The 22165-nt window shown below is 38.9% G+C and overlaps 1 protein-coding gene across 2 annotated transcripts in view; it reads left to right on the top strand.

The window, feature by feature from the left end:
- The window catches only part of CTNNA1 (catenin alpha 1), a 173833-nt gene that overhangs the window by 112849 nt on the left and 38819 nt on the right, over positions 1-22165 (top strand). For both annotated transcript variants that reach the window (XM_084885052.1, XM_084885053.1), the window contains 2 exons: positions 13019-13099; positions 15786-15938. In XM_084885052.1, coding sequence (XP_084741178.1) covers positions 13019-13099; positions 15786-15938 — 234 coding nt within the window. The remainder of the gene's footprint in view (positions 1-13018; positions 13100-15785; positions 15939-22165) is intronic.

Below are 22165 nucleotides of genomic sequence, written 5' to 3'. Positions count from 1 at the left end.
GGATTGGGGCATTGTGGTACTCAAATAAATAGAACATTTATTTTGCACACTTAATAGCTCCTCCTGGCACACTTAACAACTGACTTTAAATGTTTTAACTTGACCTAACTCTGTCTTCTTGCTGTTGAATAGTGTCATCACTTTTTAGAGTTTGGTTATGAATGTACAGTTCCATGTTTAGTGTTGTGAAAGCTATTTTAGCATGCGTCAGGGTCATATTTTCAGACCTGACAAAGGTATGTCCTGTTACACATTTTACCTTACTGATTTGGCCTTCCATGCCAGTTTCTCTTATACCATTGGCACTTATCCTTAATGGGTCTTATCTCACACCTGAAGGCAGAAATCTCAAAACTACCCATGTCATCTGTGAAACATCATTGGCCTGTTGGCTTCCATGGCCTTCATCCTACGGACATGTCTAAAAAGTCATTGTTTTAAGGGGCATAGATTATGTGTTGGATTGTGGTACTGGAGTAAGAACTGGAAGACTTTCAAGGCCATTTCCTTGGGGCCCTGTGTAAAGTTGTTGTGAAAATGCAGCAACTGCAGGTGTGTAGTTTTAGAAGTAGACCCCAAGATGGTATTAGAAGTATAAGTTTTGTTAGGGAAAATGCCTGGGAAGTACAAAGGAAGAGAGAAAACAGCAGGGATACTCTTGAGGGTTGGTAGAGTCTTCAGACGAGAGGGCAGGTCTGACATCTCTGAAAGCAGTGGAGAAGTATACTAAATTGTATACGTACTTAGTGCTCTGTCTTAAAGCACTAGTTAAGTATACAATTTTACCTATATGTTCCCAAAAATTCTAGTTTAGCACTTCTTAGTTGGGATTCAGGAATCTGTATTTTAACAACTCCACCAGGTGATTCTCATCATGAGAGAAGTTTGGGAAACACTGCCCTAGGCCAAAGAAATGTCCTCAAACCAAAGTTGCTCATGAGTGGAACCCTATGTTCTCAGGAATGAGCCCACATTAGTACTCCTCTATCATTTTCCTGCTTCTGGTTAAGAAACAGGAGAATTCCTGTTAGACTTCAAGGATGCTCAAGACTAACCTTTAGCCTTTCCATAGTCTATCTCTCAATAAGCTAAAATTCTTAACCTGAGTTCATAGTCTTATGGAATTTTGTAGCTTGTACATTTTTCTGTGAATGAGGTTTAATCAGATTTTTAGAGGGTCTGTGACCTTAGATTTAAAAATTACTGTTCTGCAGGAACTTGATCCCAAAACTTCCAGTGGGGGAATCTAATAAAGGTGGTCTCTTTAATTTACTTTTTTAAGGAAAAGAAGCTCTTGGGATACTGTAAATGTCTGCATTGAAGCCACCCACCCTTTGATGAAAAGAATTTTTTTCAAAATTCTTTTTGAAAACGTTTTCCAGGCAGGAGGAACTGGATTAAATTCTTCCCTGAAGTAACCACTTTAGTTCCATGTGGAGAAAAGCATTAGAGTCATTGGGTTAGAACAGCCATGATTAGGAATGAGTTATATGTGAAAATTTAGAAGGAATATAATCTCCTTCCTTTTAGACTCTTGGTTCTCCTTTCTGCTCTCTAGGTCATTTAGCCTACATCTTATATACTAAAAAATGGGAAATACTTAAATTATATTATCCCAGTACAGTTATTAGAGATTTATGGGCAACAAAAATTGCCCAGAGAAGCACCAATGGAATCACAGGTAATTATTTTTTATGCATGTGGAAAAGAGGGCAATAATATAGTATCACAGTACCCAGAGTGCACAATTCCTTCTAGGTCACCAGCTGTCTTGCTCACTTGCCCTCTCTGGATTCAAAAGATTCAGGCAGTGGAACTAAAGAAGGTAATAGTGCATGTCTTAAAATTGGTGGAATACATAGTTTCCATTGATGGAATTTTATAATATTATTTCTTTTAAAATTTATTTTTATTGTTTCAGAGAGGAATGGAGAGGGAAAGACAGGTAGAAACATTAATGATGAGAGAGAATCACTGATCGGCTGCCTCCTGCACACACCCCTGGGGGATCGAGCCCACAACCCAGGCATGTGCCCTTGACCAGAAACGAACCTGGGACCCTTTAGTCCGAAGTTAGACACTCTATCCATTGAGCCAAATCAGCTAGGGCTGGGGTTTTGTATTATTATTATTATTATTTTTTTAATCTTTACCTTTCTTTAGCTAAAAGAACTGAATAGAAACCCATGTTCTTCCTGAATTAAATTTTTTCTTGGTTTCATTTTAGAACAGCTTTATTCTGCATACATATGTCTTTGAGTTAAAGTGGCAGTACAACCTCTGAAAGGTACTACTCATATCATCTGTGTAAATTTTCATTACTTTAGTTGTTCAAGGCAAAGGAGCAGTAAAATCTAACCTGACCATCTCTAAATGGGTTTAAGCAGATTAAGTGAGTCAAGTAGCAGGGCTTTCGTGGGTCCTCAATGTGAAAGTTTGCTTTTAAAGTGTGTTGATGATTAGGGGGAATTATTTCTCTACTTAGAGAGCACATGAATGGAAATATACATGGAATCATTTATTCTTTTGTGGTAGAAATGGAGCTTGATTTTGCTTTATATTGAAAGATCAAATGATTTTTTAATCATGCCCAACTCCCAAAACTGTCATATCCCACCCAGCATCAAAGGTCTCACATAGAGGTGCTCTGGGAAAGTATGTTAAAATAAACCTTCTTGGCCCAGCTGTGTGGCTCAGTTGGTTGAGTGACATCCCATGCAACAAGAGGTTTCTGGTTTGATTCCAGGTTAGGGCACACACCTGGATTGCCAGATCAATCTCCAATAGGAGGCATGGTGGAAGCAGCTGGTCAACATTTCTCATAGATGTTTTTATCTCTCTCTTCCTCTCCTTTCCTCTCTTTCTAAAAAATCAATAGAAATATATTTAAATCAACAATTTTTATTGTTGGGTTTTTGTCAAGTAACTCAGTTAGAGCATTGTCTCCATAAGCCAGGGGTGTGGAACCTTTTTTCTGCCAAGGACTATTTGGATATTTATAACATCATTTGCAGGCCATACAACATTATCCTGCTATACTTAAAAATTAGCCTGCTATACATTTCTGTAAAAAAGAAGGAACTCTTACCATTTGCAACAGCATGGATGGGCCTGGAGAACATTATGCTAAGTGAAATAAGCCAGTTGGAGAAAGATAAATATCACATGATCTCACTTACATGTGGGATATAATGAACAGCACATACTGATAAACAAAAATAGATACAGAGACAAAAAGGGAAGAGTAAGAGATCAACCAAAGGACTTGTATGCATGCATATTAGCATAATCAGTGGGACACTGTGGTGGTTGAGGCTTGTCCTAGGGGATAGGAGTAGCAGGAGGGAGCGGGGCTGTCAATTGGAGAAAAAGGAGATATATATAGTACTTTAAATAATAATAAAAAAATAGCCTACTGTAGTTGGTCAGACATTTAATTAACTCATGCCTAATGACCTGGCAGAACGAAGCCAAAGACGTGATTTCGCAGGTCTTATATTACCCACGGGCGAGACGCTCCCCACCTGGATGATAAGCCAAGCTTCCAGGTCTGATCCCCTGTCAGGGTGCATATAAGAACCAACCAATGAATGCATAAATAAGTGGAACAACAAATCAGTGTTTCTCTCTCCCTTCCTTTCTCTAAAATTATCAATAACAATACCTAATTGCTGCCAGTTTTGATCACCATTTGGAAGATATTCTTACATTTCAAAAGTGATATCTTTAGGGTGGAGGCCCTAGATTTTTTTTTAAAAAATATGATTTTATTGATTTTTTTTTAGGGAAAGGGAAAAGGATAGAGAGTTAGAAACAACAATGAGAAAGAACCATAATCCATCGGCTGCCTCCTGCACACTCCTTACTGGGGATTGAATCTGAAACCTGGCATGTACACTGACCAGGAATTGAACTGGTGACCTCTTGGTTCCTGGGTCAACACTCAACTACTGAGCCACACCAGCTGGATAGAGGCCCTAGATTTTATGGACCTGAGTACATTCCTTGCTAAGAACCTTTTGTGATTCCTAGTTGCCAACTTCCTACTTGGGCTTATATAGTATCAAGACCTGTATTAGAGGAAGTGGATTTTACAGGGGACCACTGTTGAATATGGTAGATATATCAGTGTTGCTGGGAATCTTTTCTTTCAAAAGCCTTTAAAAAGAAGACTCTCCACATTAGGATTCCAGAATTCTTCCATCCCCATTTTTTGTTGTTAATCCTCACACAAGGATATTTTCTCCATTGCCTTCCAAACAGAGTGGAAGGGTGAGGAAGAGTTGGAGAGAGAGAAACACATTGATTGGTTGCCTCCTGCATACAAGGACTGAGATATGTACCCTTGACTGGAATTAAACCAGGGACCCTTTAGTCAGTGGATCATCTCTCCAACCACTGAGCCAAACTAGCTAGGGCCAGAATCCCCATTTTGTTATTGTATTTACTGTTCCCATTCCTATTTTTGAATGATTTTAATTTTTAAAAGTCCTTTTGTTCTTTGGTTAGTATAACTGAGAAAGAAGTAGGAACAGTGATTACACTAGTGATAGTGTGTGTTCCTTTTGATGCTGCAATTTACATAGTTTGGGGTTTCTTTCTTTCTCTACTTTGGGTGAACTATTTAAATCATATATATATATATCTCCCTTTCTACCCTTCCCCCCTATTGACTCCTTCTAGTCTCCCAACACTATCCTCCTACCTTTACCACCCTATTGTCTGTATATGGGTTATGTATACAAGTTCTTTGCCAAATCTCAGAGGGAAGAGATCATCCAGTCTGAGGTTCTAGTTTTAGAGGCATGTTGCTTCTGGCATTTGTTGCTCCTGGGGTGTTGCTATGTTAGGATCATGTGACAGCCTAATTCTGCAGTGCTAGCCTTGTATTCTGTGCCCATGGCTAGGTAGTTTGTCAGTAAATCCGAGAATGATGCACCTGAGTCAGATATTAGGTGACGGAAAATCTTCACAGAAATTTGGGGAGAGGTACATTTAAACCATGACAATCTTCTATTTCTCTCACCATAGACATAAAACCAAACCAAACAGAACTGTCCTGAATTCTTAACTAATGCAGACTGATAGAAATTTTTATTGTCAAGACTTTTACTTTGGTTTCCAATGGCTTCATCATGTTCATGTTTCCTTTCCTCTGTTCAATAAAGCTTCTTCTTTTTTTGAATCTCTGAAATACAGCCAAGTTTGGATTTCCCTTCTTGTTTTTCCCTCTCTACATTTTGAGTAGCTTTCTATTTAGATTTGCTTACTCCTGTCTACATAGATGACCACAGGCTATATACAATGCCATTTGCACAGGATAGAATTAAGAGTAAGATACACATTCATATTTTCTTGAATAATCCCTTTCAATTTAGAGGGCTTTTTGACCCAATTGGCTAAATTTAAAAGGGTAAATTTGCATGTATATTGGCTAGGTGCTAGCAAGTCTTGGTTGCTGAAGCTTGGAAATGTCATTACCTCAGAACCATCTTAATGTACTCTGGGGAAGAGGGACAAGTGACATGTGCTAAGGCAAGCAAAAAATATTCAACAGGTGATGTCATCAGTGCAGAGAAAATCAATAAGAAAAATTTGGCCCAAAGTGAGAAAGATCATTTCTTATTATGAAAGGCTATATAGCAACATGTAACATGATAGCTGTGGTTTATCCCCATATTGCTGAAATGTGGCTTGCGTTCCTATGTTAGCTGATTCTGTCTTGCTGCTTGTTCCATGTGAGAGCAGGGTGAGAGGTTCTTCTGTCTGTCTGTCTAATGGCTTCATAGTTTTCCCCCAAGTGTGTTGTGGATATGAGTTTGTATCCAAGCCTGCAGTTTTCTCCTTATATGGCTATACTATAATTTACGGATATGTAGTTTATTTTGAGACTTTTGCTTTTGCATACAGTGCAAAATGAATATCTTTTTAATGTCTTTGCATTCTTAGGCAAGTTTATATTGATATAAGTTCCTAACCATAAAATTGCTGGGTTATGGGGTATTTTTAAAATTGATAGACATTGCCACATTGCCTTCTAAAAAATTTTAAACTATTTTATACTTCCTATAGTATGTACTAGCCACCCACACTCTCTCTGCCCCCTCTGCCCTCTACTCCTCCCCCTCTCCCCAACACCATATTAGAAGCCAGCAAACCTTTAAAATATTTGGGAATCCAGTAAGTGTAAAATGTTCTCTTTGATTTGTTTCTCTTTAATTATGAGTGAAGTTGAGCATCATTTTGTATATAGGTGTATTGTCTTTTTTATTTTTATTTTCTGCAGACTGTAGTTCATTTGCTCATTTCACACCCCACTCCTAAAATTTGTCATTTTCTTAAAGATTTTTAAGGCATTTTTCCTTTTTAAATAAATTAACTTTGCCAAATATTTTACATAAGTTTATTTAAGTTAGCCATTATCTTTTAAAGGTTTTATGTTTTTTTGCTCTGTATTCTGGCTAAATTGACGAGAAGCTTTTTAAATATTAAAACAAACTCACACTTGCCACATTATGTCAAAAATCCAGCACCAGTTGGTGAACATAAGATGTTGTAGAATCTTCTGTAAACAAGGATTCCATGTTATGTTTAACCCATTATCTTAAGTAAGGCAAAGAGGAGCTGAACCCTTTAGAAAACTTGTTTTTTAAAAATTAACATAGAAACCAAGAATTCTTAGGCTTTTCATAAACCTTAGCCCAATTTTAACAGTTAACTAAGCATTTGAAAATCCTTCTTAAATATCCCCTCAGTTTAGTTTTTAAAATTTTTTCTGAATTATTAGTAAATTCAAAATTATAGTCTTATTTTATGACCTTTCATATATTTAGTTTGTATACCTACTTGCTTTACTAATACAATATATACCTGTTTGTGCTTTTGAGAACTTCCCAACTTATTATGCATAGCAGCTATTTAACAAGTTGATTACTATCTTTAAAAAAATACTTTTATTGAATTTTAGAGGAAGGGAGAGAGAGAATGAAACATCAGTCGGCTGCCTCATGTACTCTCCCTTCCAGGGATTGAGCCCGAAACCTGGGCATGTTCCCTGACTGGGAATTAAACTGGCAACTTTTCAGTGAATGGGACAGCACCCAGCCAACTGAGCCACACTGGCCAGGGCAATGACTATCTTTATTTAAGAAAAAAGAAACCTGCCCTGGCCAGTGTGTCTCAGTGGTTACAGTGTTGACCCACTTATTGAAGAGTCTCAGATTTGATTCCCAGTCAAGGGCATATACCTGGATTGCAGGTTCTATCCCAGCCCCAGTAGGAGTTTGTGGGAGGCAGCCAATGGATGTGTCTTTCTCACATCAATGTCTCTCTCTCTTTCTCTCCCTCCCCCCTTCCTCCCTTCCACTCTCTAAAAATCAATGGGAAAAAATATCCTCTAGTGAGGGTTAACAAAAAAATAAAAAAAGAAACCTATTGTCTCAAAGGGATTGGAATATCTCAACTACATGCTTCAATTTATGCCAGAAACCTTTTAATATTGGCTTTCTAAATGTTCTTAATCATGGACTTTTTTTTGTCTCTCCTCCCCCACCACTTCCTCTGAAAGAAAGAGGAATAGTTTACATGCTCATTCTGAGATCCCGGAATTTGGTGCCTAGGTGCCATATTTGATTCATTGTATTTCAGTTCATTATAGTTCTGTGCTATATCAGCCATGTAACTGGACCTGGTATAGTAATGCCATGGTGGAATACATCAAAAGCCATATTCTGGCATGTGTCTGTGGCCAGAGCTGAAAATACCTAAGCTTATTATAACTGATAGGACATTGAGAGCTGAGAAAAATGTAAAGGTGGTATACAAGGCTGACTGTCATCTGAGAAAATACTCAGGCAAACCAGTAAAGCTCCTTTCTAAGCTTTTGTTCTCGTTGAGGGGAAGAGAAGGAAAGTGTGTGTGTTGGGGGGAGGGGGTGTTATACCCTGTTTCCCCAAAAATAAGACAGTGTCTTATGTTAATTTTTGCTTCCAAAGATGCGCTAGGTCTTATTTTCAGGGGATGTCTTATTTTTCCATGAAGAAGAATACGGTACACATTTATTGTTAAATGAAAATAAAGGAAATTTATTACCTGTATACGGTTCGGTAGTACGGTAGTTGTCAACACAAACCAGACAAACTGAATCCTACAGTATCAAGAATTTACTCATTTATTCAATGACAATCATGTCATCATCTTCTGGAACATCATCATAACAATCCAATTCCTGAATTTCCTGGTGAATTTCTTGTGAAATTAATTTTCATTCTGAGACAGAGCCTGGGGGGGGGGGGGGCTTATTTTTGGAGGGTTGCCTTATATTTCACTCAGAAGGAAACCTGTAAGTAGGTCTTATTTTCGGAGGATGTTTTATTTTCGGGGAAACACAGTAGTATTAGCGTTCCCTGCCTTTTTTATTTTTTATTAAACTTTTAGGATGAAATAGGTAACATTAGGCAAACTAGAAACTTATGTTCTTTGCAACTGAAGGAGAGGGTACTCATTTAGGAATGCAGGCATATATAACCATTCTGTTCTAATATTGAGCTACTTAGTCTTTGCGTAAAGCTCCCAGTGACTCTTATCACATATTTAGCTTATGCAGAGCCCATCAGCCATGTGTGGGCCAGGTAGACCAACTATGGTCAAATTGCTAATCATGTTATTCACCAAATTGGGTTTCTGATAATAGATTTTTTTTTTTTTTTAAGAAATTATCTATTAGGGGGGGGAAAAAAAAACATGGCTAGAAACAATGACAAACTTCACTGGGTTTATAAAGAGAAATTTTCTTGGAGTGCATGAGTACCTAAGGAATATACTGAGACTTTCTTGATTAAAACATTAATTAGGAGGTCAGTTGTTTTTTTTTTTTATTGAAGTGGTGGGTTCCCCAACCCCACTTAAAATTAAAAAAAAATTTTTTTTTTATTGTTGAAAGTATTACATATGTCTCCCTTTCCCCCCCTTTAACGCCCTCCCCTGCCCCTACCCTCCCCTGCCTCTTGCCCCAGGCCTTCAGCACCCTGCTGTCTGTGTTCATGGGCTATGCATATATGTATACAAGGTCGTTGGTTGACTAGCCCCACCACCTTCCTTCTGAGATTCCGTACTCTGTTCCATGCTTCCATATCTCTGCATCCCCTCCATCAGTTTATTTTGTTACTTAGATTTCACATATGAGTGTGATCATGTGATACTTGTCTTTCTCTGACTGGATTATTTCACTTAGCATGATATTCTCCAGACCCCTCCAAAGGGTAAGATATTCTTTTTTACTGCTGCATAGTATTCCATGGTATTAATGTACCACATCTTTTTTTATCCACTCACCTACCAATGGGCACTTGGGCTATTTCCAGATCTTAGTTATTGTAAATTGTCCTTCTATGAACATAGGATTGCATATATTCTTTGTGATTGGTGCTTCATGTTTCTTAAGATACATTCCTAGAAGTGGGATCACTGGGTTAAATTGTAGATCCATATTTAATTTTTTGAAGAAACTCCATACTGTTTTCCATAATGGTTGCACCAGTCTGCATTCTCACCAGCAGTGTACTAGGGTTCCCTTTTCTCCACATCCTCACTAGTACTTGTCATTTGTTGACTTGTTGATGCTAGCCATTCTGACAGGTGTGAGATGGTGCCTCATTGTTTTTATTTGCATCTCTTGGATGACTAGTAACTTTTAGCATATTTTCTTATGTCTTTGGCCATCTGTATGTCCTTTTTGTAGGTCTTTGCCCATTTTTAAATTGGATTGTTTGTCTTCTTTTTGTTAAGTTGTATTCTTATATATTTTGGATATTAACCCTTCATCAGATGTATCATTGTCAAATATGTTCTCCCATACAGTGGGTTCCTTTTGTTTTGTTAATGGTTTCTTTTACTGTGCAGCAGCTCTTTATTTTGATGCAATCCCGTTTTTTAAAAATTCTCCTTAGTTTTCTATATCTTTGGACAGTGGCTGGCAAACTCATTAGTCAACAGAGCCAAATATCAACAGTACAATGATTGAAATTTCTTTTGAGAGCCAAATTTTTTAAACTTCTTCTAACACCAATTCTTTAAATTAGACTCCCCAGGCTGTGTTATTTTGTGGAAGAGCCATACCCAAAGGGCCAAAGAGCCGTATGTAGCTCGCGAGCCTCAGTTTGCTGACCACAAAAGTTTGCCAGCCTTAGTAGATGTATCTGTAAACATATTGCTGTGAGAGATGTCTGAGATTTTTCTGCCTATGGTTTCTTCTAGGACTTGTATAGTTTCACAACTTTTAAGTCTTTTATGGTGTCAGTTGTTAGTGTAGTTCAATTTTTTTTGCATGTATCTGTCCAATTATCCCAACACCATTTTTTTAAGAGACTTTATTGACTCCATTTTATGCTCTTGCCTCTTTTGCCAAATATTAATTGAGCATAATAGTTCGGTCAATTTCTGGGTTCTCTGTTCTGTTCCATTGATCTCTATGTCTGTTCTTGTGCCAGTACAAGGCTGTTTTGATTACGGTGGCTTTGCAGTATAACTTGATTCCTCCAACTTTGTTTTTCTTTTTCAAAATTGCTGCAGCTATTTGAGGTCTTTTTTTAAAAATTATTATTATTCTATATAAATTTTTGGAGTATTTGTTATAGCTCTATGAAATATATCATTGGTATTTTAATAGGGATTGCATTGAATCTCTAGATTGCCTTGGGTAGTATGGACATTTTAATGTTGATTCTACCAATCCATGAACACAGTATATTCTTCCACTTATTTACATCTTCTTCTACCTCTTTTTTCAACATCCTGTAATTTTCTGAGTACAGTCTTTTGCCTCCTTTGTTAAATTTATTCCTAAGTATCTTAATATTTTTATTGCAATAGTAAATGGGATTGTTTTAGTTTCTTTTTCTGAGCATTCATTATGTATATAAAAGCCAAGCGACCAGAATGCCGGAATGACCAGTTGCTATGAGACGCACTGCGGCTAGCCAACCAGCCCAATTGGGGGGCTGCCCCTCCCCGCAGCTGGATTGGGGCCAGGGCCAGCCTGCCAGCCTCCCATAGCCCTCTCCCAGCTGTTCCCATCCCCAGTCAGCCACCTCCACCCTGATTGGAGGCGGGGCTGGCTGGCCAACCTCCTGTGTCTCCCCGCTGCCCCCAACCAGTCTGGCCGGACCCCATCTGTTCATGAATTAGTGTACCAGGCCTCTAGTTGGTGTATAAAAAAGCCATTGAGCCCTAGCCAACTTGGCTCAGTGGATAGAGCATCGGTCTGCGGACTGAAGTGTCCCAGGTTCCATTCCAGTCAAGGGTCTATGCTAAGGTTGTGGACTTGATCCCCAGTAGGGGGCGTGCAGGAAGCCACCAGTAAATGATTCATCCTCGTCATTGATGTTTCTATTTCTCCCTTCCTCTCTGAAATATATATATATATATATATATATATATATATATATATATATATGCCATATATTTTTATGTGTTGATTTTGTATCCTGCTACATTGCCAATTTTTTTTTTTAATTAAATTTCTTCCCTGAGATCATGGTATTTGATCTTTGAGATTGTCAGTAATTAATTATACTTGTCACATTCTTTTCTTACTAATAGCTATGAATAAATCACTGTTTATTCCTGCAGGTAGAAATTCTCATACCTGAATCACTTTTGTTTTGTTTTAAATATGAAACGCTTCATGAATTTGTGTCATCCTTGTGCATAGGCCATGCTAATCTTTTCTGTATTGTTCTAATTAAAATATATGTGTTGCTAAAGTGAGCACCAAATCAATTTTGTTGAAACTCTTATTTTTTTACACATTAATATTAGTGGGCTACAAATAATTTTATTGGCAACATAGGAATAATGGGGGAAAGGAAAGGAATGTGACCCTTTTTAGATTTGATAGTGACCATATCAATTTATCACTTATATTTCAACTTTTAGTCTCCCTTTTGTCCTCTGCTAACCTATATTCCCCAATATTCCAGCAGTCCATTAGAAATGGGGGCAGAGGGACAAGTGTCATTGTTCCCACTTAACAGACGGGGGATGAGAGAAAGTGAGTAGCAAACATATATAAAAATGCACTCAGAAGAGAAAATCAAGTCTCCTCATTTCCAGCCAGTCATCTGCTGTTATGATTAATATACTAATGACATATCCATACCAGAATGTCTTAAGGGCACCCAAAGGTAGAACAGTGGGTTAAATTCCTTTGCCTGTTTGTCTCTCTCCTGTGATTACTGTGTTTTACAGAAAGAGCAACATTTTTTGGATGGGATTTTTGTAAGGAAAAACTTTTGATATACTTCATAGTTTATCTTTGCAGATGTCTTATTAAATATTTCTAAGCATATGGCTAGCCCTATCTAGCCTTTGTCCTTTTTCTTTCTATTTCCATATATTTTGATTCTGTGCAATACAACTGCATTAAGCTTAACCTCAAATTAAGAAAAAATATGGCTGAAATTATCTCACAAAACATTCTTGTTCAAGTTCCATAATATTCATTATTAACTTTGACTCACCATGGTACATCTTAGTTTTGAAATTGTTTTTCAGGTTGTCTTAGTGCTGGGTGCCACCTTTAATATTTTGACATTTTTTAAATCTCAGAGTTCATCAAAATCAGATGTAACCTATTCTAGCTTGCATTTTAAGAAGAGCTGGTTTGTTAATGAAATTTGTGTATGCTGAGCCTTGAATTAAAATACAAATTTAATTTTTCAAGTGGAACTTCTAAATGACAGTCTTGTCTTATTCCTTGGCTTTTCTTATTTTGATAAAAATCCCTCAATTCCCATAATCAGATGATGTGGAGCCTTAGAGTTGTAAGATTATGTTTTTATGAACAAAGCCAAATGATCCCCTCTGTTCATTCCCCTTGCTTCCCCCCAGTGTATTTTCTAACTTTGGGCTAAAAAATGTTGACTGTTTTTTCAATGTTGATTTGAATATAAATAGCTGTTGGCTGTCATTAAATTTTTTGTGAATCATTAAAAGGTGCATTTCTTTCTTTCTTTTCCAGGCTGGACGTAAAGAAAGAAGTGATGCACTCAACTCTGCAATAGATAAAATGACCAAGAAGACCAGGGACCTGCGTAGACAGGTAAGCTAAAGAAAGTACTTCCTCAAGTACTTCCAATTGCTTCCTCAAGTTTTCAATTTTGTAGTTTTTGTTAAAATCTCAATGAATACAGGTCCTGCTCACATTTTATTAGGGGTAAGAATTGCTTTTCACAGGAAATTGACTATCTCTGTCTGTTTTGTTGCTCATATGCTTCTAAATGGCTAAGCAAATGTTTCAGGGACCTGGACTAATATGGTCCCACTGGGATGGACTGCATAAATTAGCTCTAGTGTGAAAAGAATGTACAAATAATAAAATCAATTTAAAATGACTTGAAAATACCCTGAAGGATCTCGTGATACTCACATATTAGTAAAGACAAATTGCAGTTATTTTCTGACTTGCCCCATTCTGATTACACACTCACAGTTTCTTTAGATCCTTTGTGGAGATGTATTTCCAGGTTACACAGTGGGTATAGAGGAAAGAACTTCTTAAAGTTAAATAATTCGATTAACATTTTGGAATCAAATTAACTTTTACTCTTTAAAATGGTAAGGTTGAATTTATAGAAGATGCTTGATAGATTTCAATCTTCTTGAACTTGTAGGGACTTGTTTTGTCACATGTGGTCTAACTTTGTCAATGATCCATGTGCATTTGAGAAGAATGTATATTCTGTTGCAATGGGGTGAAATCCTATAATAAAGAGGGAATATGCTAATTGACTGCCCCACCCTCAAAGATGGCAGCGAGAACTGCTGGAATGTTGTAACTGTATTGTAAACCAAGCATATCAAACTCGAAGACTAACACGAGCCAAATAAACCAGGTTTAAGTTTATGTGGGCCACAAAAAAAAAAAAAAAAAAAAAAAAAAAAGCTTCATTTTTATAGGAACATAGGTTTATTTTGATAGAAACATAGTGAATACAAAGGGCTGAAATAAATGAGTAATTGTTAACATAAAATAATAGAATATTTTAGTAAAAATTAATATTTTTTTCTTGAACGTTAATTTACTAGACACTGAATAACTGCACAAATTAATAAGCGTAATGCAAATAAACCTATTTTTCTTGTTCTCTGAAAGCGAAATATTTCTGTTGCACACACAAAACAAGTCAGTTCAAGACTAATGATGTGGCAATCAGCTGCTAAAATAATTACTGCTAGTATTAGTGGAGAGAAATGGTATGCCTGCACATAAGGGAAATGAATGCAACACAATTATAGCAATCAGTCATTAGCGAAAATTGTAGTTTGTTATTAATAACTAGAGGCCCTGTGCATGAAATTCATGCACAGGGGGTGGGTGTCCCTCAGCCCAGTTTGCACCCTCTCCAATCTGGGACTCCTCGAGGGAGGTCCAATTGCCCGTTTAGGCCTGATCCCACCAGGCAGTTGGACATCCCTCTCACAATCCAGGACTGCTGGCTCCCAACTGCTCGCCTGCTTGCCTTCTTGATTGCCCCTAACTGCTTCTACCTACCAACCTGATCACCCCCTTGCTAGCCTGATTGATGTCTAACTGCTCCCCTGCTGGCCTGGTCACACCTAACTGTCCTCCACTGCAGACTTGATCGCCCCAAATGCCCTCCCTTGCAGGCCTGGTCCCTCCCAACTGCCCTTTCCTGCTGGCCTGATCGCCCACAACTGCCTTCCCTAGCAGACCTGGTTCTTCCCAACAGCCCTCACCTGCTGGCCATCTTGTGGTGATCATCTTGTATCCACATGGGGGCAGGATCTTTGACCACATGAGGGCAACCATCTTGTGTGTTGGAGTGATGGTCAATCTGCATATTACTCTTTTATTAGATAAGATTGAGGCCTGGTGCACAGGTCAGGGATAGCTGGTTTGCCCTGAAGTATGTCCTGGATTAGGGTGGGAGTTCCCTTGGGACGTAGGGCAGCCTGGGCAAGGGGCCTGCGGTGGTATGCAGGCCAGCCATACCCCCCCACCCCCACCCCTCCCTGGCGACGCAAGCAGAGGCCCTGGTATCTAGAATTTATTTATCTTGTACATTGAAACTTTGTAGCCTTAAGCAGAAGCCTGGGCAGGCCTGGGGATTCGGAAAGCTTGGCTTCCTCTATCTCCATGGGCAACCCTAGCATCCCGCTCTTTCCAGCTCTGTGGCTGCCGTCATTTCTGTTTGGATTTGTTTACTTTCTATAATTGAAACTTTGTAGCCTTAAGCAGAGGCCTAGGCTGGCAAGGGGAGGCAGAAAGCTTGGCTTCCTCTATCGCCGGGGATACCCAAGCCTCCCTCCTGCTCTCTGTGATCGTAGCCATCTTGGTTGGGTTTATTTGTATATTCGCTCCTGATTGGCTGGTGGGTGTAGCGGAGTGGTGGTTAATTTGCATATTACTCTTTTATTAGATAGGATTATGTATAGCAGGATATTGTAAAAATTAAGTTACGAAATTTTTATTAAAATGTTTTTTACATACCGTTATATTGGCTGGTCTGAAAAAAAATATTAATTGTGGCTGCATGCGGTCCATGGGCTGTGAGTTTGACATGCTTGGTGTAAACCTTTATCTCCACAATCATGTTTCCTATGTTGCAGATTATATATCTGAATGGATCACATTGGGGGGAGGGGTCCTCATATAAGTGCAGTGAAGCTATCATAAGCTTCAATTAGATTTAAAAATATAAGAGAAATAAGCAGTATACCTTTTTGTTGAGAATAAAATCAAATTTTTGCAATTTAATTATTAGCTTCGCAAAGCTGTCATGGACCATGTGTCAGATTCATTCCTGGAAACCAACGTTCCACTTTTAGTGTTGATTGAAGCTGCAAAGAATGGAAATGAGAAAGAAGTTAAAGAGTATGCCCAAGTTTTCCGTGAACATGCCAACAAATTGATTGAGGTAAGTCTATTAGCAGTTTTATTAATTGTAAGTAACTTGACAAAATGTGGTGATTTTTTTTTTTTTTAAGTCACATTTTTAATCAGCTAAAAATTTTAGGGGCTCACCTAATATACAATATGTATAAGATCATTACTACTTAACATCTGTCTACAACTACCATTTTGATCAGTTACATTGATTATGTACATGATTAAATATAGATAATCCCTGTTCTGGAAACTTAACATTTCTATTTAATGTTATGCTAATAAAGGTAGAATATGACATGAATAAACTCACAAGACACAATAGAAGGGAGCAGTGGCTAGTAGACAGAGCTCGAGAGTCACACTGTCTGGGCTTGCATCCTGGTAAATAACCACCCTACCCCACTACCCCACCCCAAATTCTTATTTCTTGTCTGTAAAATGAGGATGCTAATACTACCTATCTTGGAATTATTTTAAGGTATAAAAGAGAAGATGTGTGTCAGGTGCTTAACACTTTATCTGAGACACAGACTCAGCCAGTCATCTTGTTTGAAAATTGAAGACACTGACCCTTAACAATGTTGCTAATTAGATATGTTTGGATAGTAGAAATATGTATGTAAGTGGTTGGTTTGTAGGTGGTAAGAAAGATGAGTGAATTGCTATTTAGTTTCCATGTAAGTTAGGGTTCCTCTTACCTTTTGCTAACTGAAATAATGTTATTGTTTAATTTAGTCATTATTACTTTCTTTTAAAAATTTGACACATAGTAAGCATATATCCAAGATATTTGTTTTTGTAACCTTAATGTAAAATATCTATTATTTGGAAAAGATATTTCATAGACCATTTGGTAAGTTAGTTGTTATGTAAGAACAGAAAATAGGGCTTTTATGTAAAATCTATCTCTTGTACATTTGGGTTTAAAGTGACATTAGGCCAGGTTAATACCATAACAATATTCCAAGAAAAACATCAGTAATCACATTAAATGCATTGCTAATTTTACATCTAGTTTTCTTTGAACATTATGAATTAATTATGTACATAATACATAGGTCAGTCTGCTATTTAAGGTTGTGATTCTGGCATTTGGAATTAAAATGGGAAGACTTCCATTTTCTGTCCCAATTAAGCATAATCTTGTTCACAATAGTTGCATGACAGCTTGAGGTATAACCTCCAGATGTATAAAGATTGTCTTCAGAAAGCCAGCCTCTGTGAGTAGCCTACATATTAGAAAGGATGCCTGTGAAGTGGGAAGCAAGGACACTGCCAGCCCAAGGCTTTGGTACCAGGTACCAGGAATGGCAGGAATCGGGCTCTTTGTGTGAGCTGGACCTCAGTGGGAAGCCCTTGTCTGAACTGCAGTTTGAGGGCCCTTTGGAGCTGCCTTGTCATTCTCAGTCTCAGAGCTGGCGCTCGCTGAGCACCCTACTGTGTACCATATGCAACTGCAATGTACTGTCCACAACGTTTCTCAGGTGAGGAAACTTGAGCTTAGAGTTAAATAACTTATCTTAAGGCTGCCTGGCTTGTATCCATCCAACAACGAGGGCTATGCCACTTGAGCTTATTGACTTAGTGCACAGCCTTATTCCCATGGGAAGCTTTCGGTGGGCCTGGTGGGCCTGGTGGCCTCGGACACCTTGCTTCCAGGATTTTCGTCCATGCTTGCTTGTAGTTTTCATTTCATTCTGAACATCAGTTACCAAGGGTGCCTTGGAGTTTAGAATTAGGTGTTCCCTTTCACAACTCAGTTCTGACCCCTTTCTCACCTCTCCCCCTCTCTGTGCCCTCCACCTCTTTATCCCCCACACAGATATATGTATTAAATGGCTTTTCATTGCTTGAGTCATAACCAAAGGCTTTGTAGCACCATTCTGCAAACAGTTAATTACATCTATGGTGATAGAGACATTAGGATATATAATTGCATATGTACATGAAAAGAAAATGAGTGTTGTAGAAGCCTCAATTTCCTGACTCAAGGCAGAACTTTATTCTACAGTGACAAGGCTTCTCCTCCCCACACTACTTTTATATTATAATAAAACACCCGAACTTGTTTTAAGCAAAGGTAAAATACTTCATTGTTATTGTTTGATAACTTCTTGGCTTCTTCCTTTCTTTTCATTAGTTCCCTCTTAAAAGGAGCCAACTTTGATTTGATGGGAGATTTGCCATTTTTCCTGGGGGTTTAGAAGTAAGAGTGCTATGTGAAAATTGGGTAGGACTGGTGGGGATAGGCCTCTGGCAGGAAAGGAAAAATTCTGTAGCCACTGAGAATTCTGTCAGATGTTTGTTTTCCTAAAATACTACAGTACAATTCTGTTGCTTACCACCTGGAGTTACCACAGCTGCAAGTTTGGGGGTCCCCAGCCCATCTGCACTTCTAACTGGCTACAAATTTGGAGGGTTCCCATGGTCTATTTCAGTTTCAGTAATTTGCTAGAACAACTCATAGAATTCAGAACAGTTACAAATCGGGATCAGCCAAATAAAGAGACACATAGGGTGAAGTGTGAAAAGGCCTTGTTAAGAAAAACGAAATTCAACCAAGTAAATTTGAAAATCTAATGGCTTTATTAAGAGATTCATGAGTCAGGAAGCATCCCATCTAGCAACTAGAAGGGCAGTCTTAAGAGTTGTATAAAATGGAAGGTTTTATGGAAGGGAGAGTGGGGCAGGGGATATTAACAAAGAAAAAGCAAGGATTGTTCCTGGGTGAAAGAGAACCCAGAAACAGATTGCTACTTCTTTCTGTGCACGGGGGCAGGGGCATGTGGAGAAGGGCCCCTGTGACTGATGGCCTCATTGATGTGGACCAGAAAGCACAGACTGGTGGATTAAGATTATGTTTCTGGGAGAGGGAGAAACTGCATTTAAAGTCTGGGTTTGGTATTAGTGCTGCCATGTTGGGCCTGTGGCTTTCTCTTTAACAGTCTCAAAGACAGTTTTCTCCATGGAATCGGAGCACTTCATCCTCCTGACACATTGGTGGCTTGCCAACTAGGAAGCTCCACTGAGTTTCAGTGGCAATAATTTTTGTTAGGGTTTCATTATGTAGGCATGATTGATAGAACTGTGATTTAATTGAACTCAATCTCCAGTTTCCCTTGCTTCCCTGAGGCTTGGACTCTTCTGAATGTCCCAATCCTCTAATCCAGGGGTCCTCAAACTTTTTAAAGTGGGGGCCAGATCACGGTCCCTCAGAGAACTGGAGGGCTGGACTATATGAACTACTAATTCCTACTGTAACACCTTGGCTGCGCTCACTGCCCAAAAAACCTGGCGGGCAGGATCAGACTCCCCTGGGGGCTGCATGTGGCCCAAGGGCCGTAGTTTGAAGACCCCTGCTCTAATCACTTGGTTGTCATGGTGGTCTGCCTCGATCCTCAGTCAGCATTAGCATTACATATCTAGGACCCCCACCAGGAGTTACCTCATCAGCATAAACTATCAGGGCCAATGAAGAATACCAAGACTAATGAAATTTCAAACATTTAGAAGTTTTCTCCCAGGAATCCAGGCCAAGACCAAACATTATTATATAGTACCTCCCAATCTTGAATGTAAGTATATACTTCTTAGTATGGAATGTCTGGTTTTCAGGCAGCTTGCTATTCGGCTATAAACACTTCATGAAAGAGGAAAGACAGGACAGGTTTGTTTCTTGCAGCTTTATTAGATCCTGTTTGTGGCCATTTTCCAGAGATTTAATACTCTTACCTGTACTCCTCGTGTTGTTTTCCCTTTCCCTCTAGGTTCTCCCACTTGGAAGCCAGGTTTTCTGTCCTTTCTAGGGAATTAGGTCCATCTCTTTACACTTCAGTGTGTGATTCTTTTCCTCACAGAATCTTTGATTCTCACTCAGGTGTATAAATCCCTTCTATAGCATTCCGGAATTGTTGGCACTTATGTTTTCTTAAAGTTTTCCACTACAGAAGGAGTCCTTCCCTCTAGATATTGAAAATGTGGTAAGGAAAAATAATGCAAAACTTGCATTAACTTTTTATACTGATTACTTGTGAAATGTAGTATCTTGGGATTAAATAAAACGTATTATTTTTGCTAATCTTCGCCTTTTTAAAATGTGGCTACTGGAAATTTTAAAAATGTTTATATAACTCACATTGTATTTCTATTAGACAGCCCTTCTCCGGATAATTCCTCAGACCTTTCAGAGGCTCTCTTCATCTGCCTCTTCTCTGAACGCCTGTGCAGAGGAGAGGCAGATGAAGTAGAGCAGCCAAGGCTTCCATCGTTCCAGAGGGAGGCTCGACCAGTGTATCTCAGGTTGCTTTTAGCTTTTTGGGCAGTGACCTCCGTTTGTAATTTCACCAAGCTCACAGGCAGCCCAGGGTTTCCCCTCTAGAGGTGCTGCTGTTCAGTCCCCTCCATTCCATTCTTGTCTGTGTAAGTACAGTTGTTGTTTGGCTCTCTTTGTGGTTTTGACAGTCACCCAGTACATCCTTCTTAGATTCAGTCTAATGTTCTGTCCTGTCAGGATTGTTGAAGGCGTTACTCCTAGTATTATAATGCCCGCTCTTGCTCTTGCTCTTGCTCTTGCTCTCTCTTTCTCTTTCTCTTTCTCTTTCTCTTTCTCTTTCTCTTTCTCTTTCTCTTTCTCTTTCTCTTTCTCTTTCTCTTTCTCTTTCTCTTTCTCTTTCTCTTTCTCTTTCTCTTTCTCTTTCTCTCTCCCTCTCTCCCTCTCTCCCTCTCTCCCTCTCTCCCTCTCTCCCTCTCCCTTTCTCTTTTCCTCCCTCCTCCTCCTCTTTCTCTTTCTCTTTCTCTCTCTCTCTCTCTCTTTCTCTCTCTCTCTCTCTCTTTCTTTCTCTTTCTCTTTCTCTTTCTCTTTCTCTTTCTCTTTCTCTTTCTCTTTCTCTTTCTCTTTCTCTTTCTCTTTCTCTTTCTCTTTCTCTTTCTCTTTCTCAAATAAGTATCTTTTCTCCTTTATTCAATCTGATGTTTAGAAAATTATCTAAGACAGGGCATAGAATAGAACCTTTTAGCTTGCTACTATTATAGAAATCATTCTCTAGATTGAATAATTCTTTGTATATAGTTGGCCTTTCAGGCAGATAAGAATCCCTTTATTTTTGTCTTGCTCTCTAAGTTATCTAGATAAAACATGTTTATACTATTACCCTCATTTCCTTTTTAGTATCCTTCTTAAAATTGGGGTAACTATAGAAATCACATATATGCTATTTCTGTGCTATATGCTAGCAGCTTCTTCGTAGATTCCAGCTGCCTATCTGCTCCCCCCGTTGTTATGCTGTCCAGTAATATCTTCCTCTCCATCTTCCCATCTCCCTCTCCCCTCTAATTTTCTCCATAAACACTTGGATGTTGCTGTATATCAGATAGATGAACTCTTCTTACAGTTGATTCCTAAAGGGTCTGATTTATTGGGTATTAGAAAATGTGGCCTTCGACACTGAAGTGAAGCCAGGCCTCTTCCCAGAAACATTTGGGGATGCTGTATGATTGCTGCAGTAGGGATCTAGAGCTCTAGATGTACATAAAACTTGCATCAGCCAATTTGCCCAGGGTTGCTCTATGGTAACACTGCTGGGCTTATTCACCCAACTTCTTTTTTAGAGACCAGAGGCCTAGTGCATGAAATTCGTGCTGGGGGTGGGGGGAAATCTCCTCAGCCCAGCCTGCACCCTCCAGTCTGGGACCCCTTGGGGGGTTTCTGGGGATCAGGCCTAAACTGGCAGTCAAGACCAGTGGCTCCTAACTACTTACCTGCCTGCCTGCTTGATCATTCCCAACTGCCCAACTGTCCCCCTCACCACCACCCTTTGCCTGCCTAGTTGCCCCTTACTACCCCCCACCCACTGGCCTGATCGCCCCCAACTGCCCCCTCTGCTGACCTGGTCACCCCACGCAGCCTGCTGTTCAGTCATTTGTCATCTCTCACTCACTCTCCTGCCAGCCTTGTTGCCCCACGCAGTCTGCTGTTTGGTCATCCATCTGGTCGTTTAGGTCGTGACAGCCCCTGGTTTTTTATATATTAGCATAAGAGCCTCTGACAGCATCCCTATGCAGCAAGGTGCTTGGGGAGAAAAGATTAAAGTGCCAATTTAGACTATATACTGTTAGGGGACAGTACCATTTAAAAATGTAGCTTAAAAAAAACTATAAAAGAAATACAAGTTCATTTTAGAAAATTTGGAAAATAAGGAGTAACAATTTGGAGTAGATTCATACTTATTTTATCTATATGTGGGTTGGTTTTTTAGA

The sequence above is a fragment of the Pipistrellus hanaki genome (genome assembly GCF_964339955.1).
Source record: "Pipistrellus hanaki genome assembly, chromosome: 5".
NCBI classification, from domain to species: domain Eukaryota; kingdom Metazoa; phylum Chordata; class Mammalia; order Chiroptera; family Vespertilionidae; genus Pipistrellus; species Pipistrellus hanaki.
Note: the sequence above shows the minus strand (reverse complement) of the source record. Positions and strands in the feature narration are given on the sequence as shown.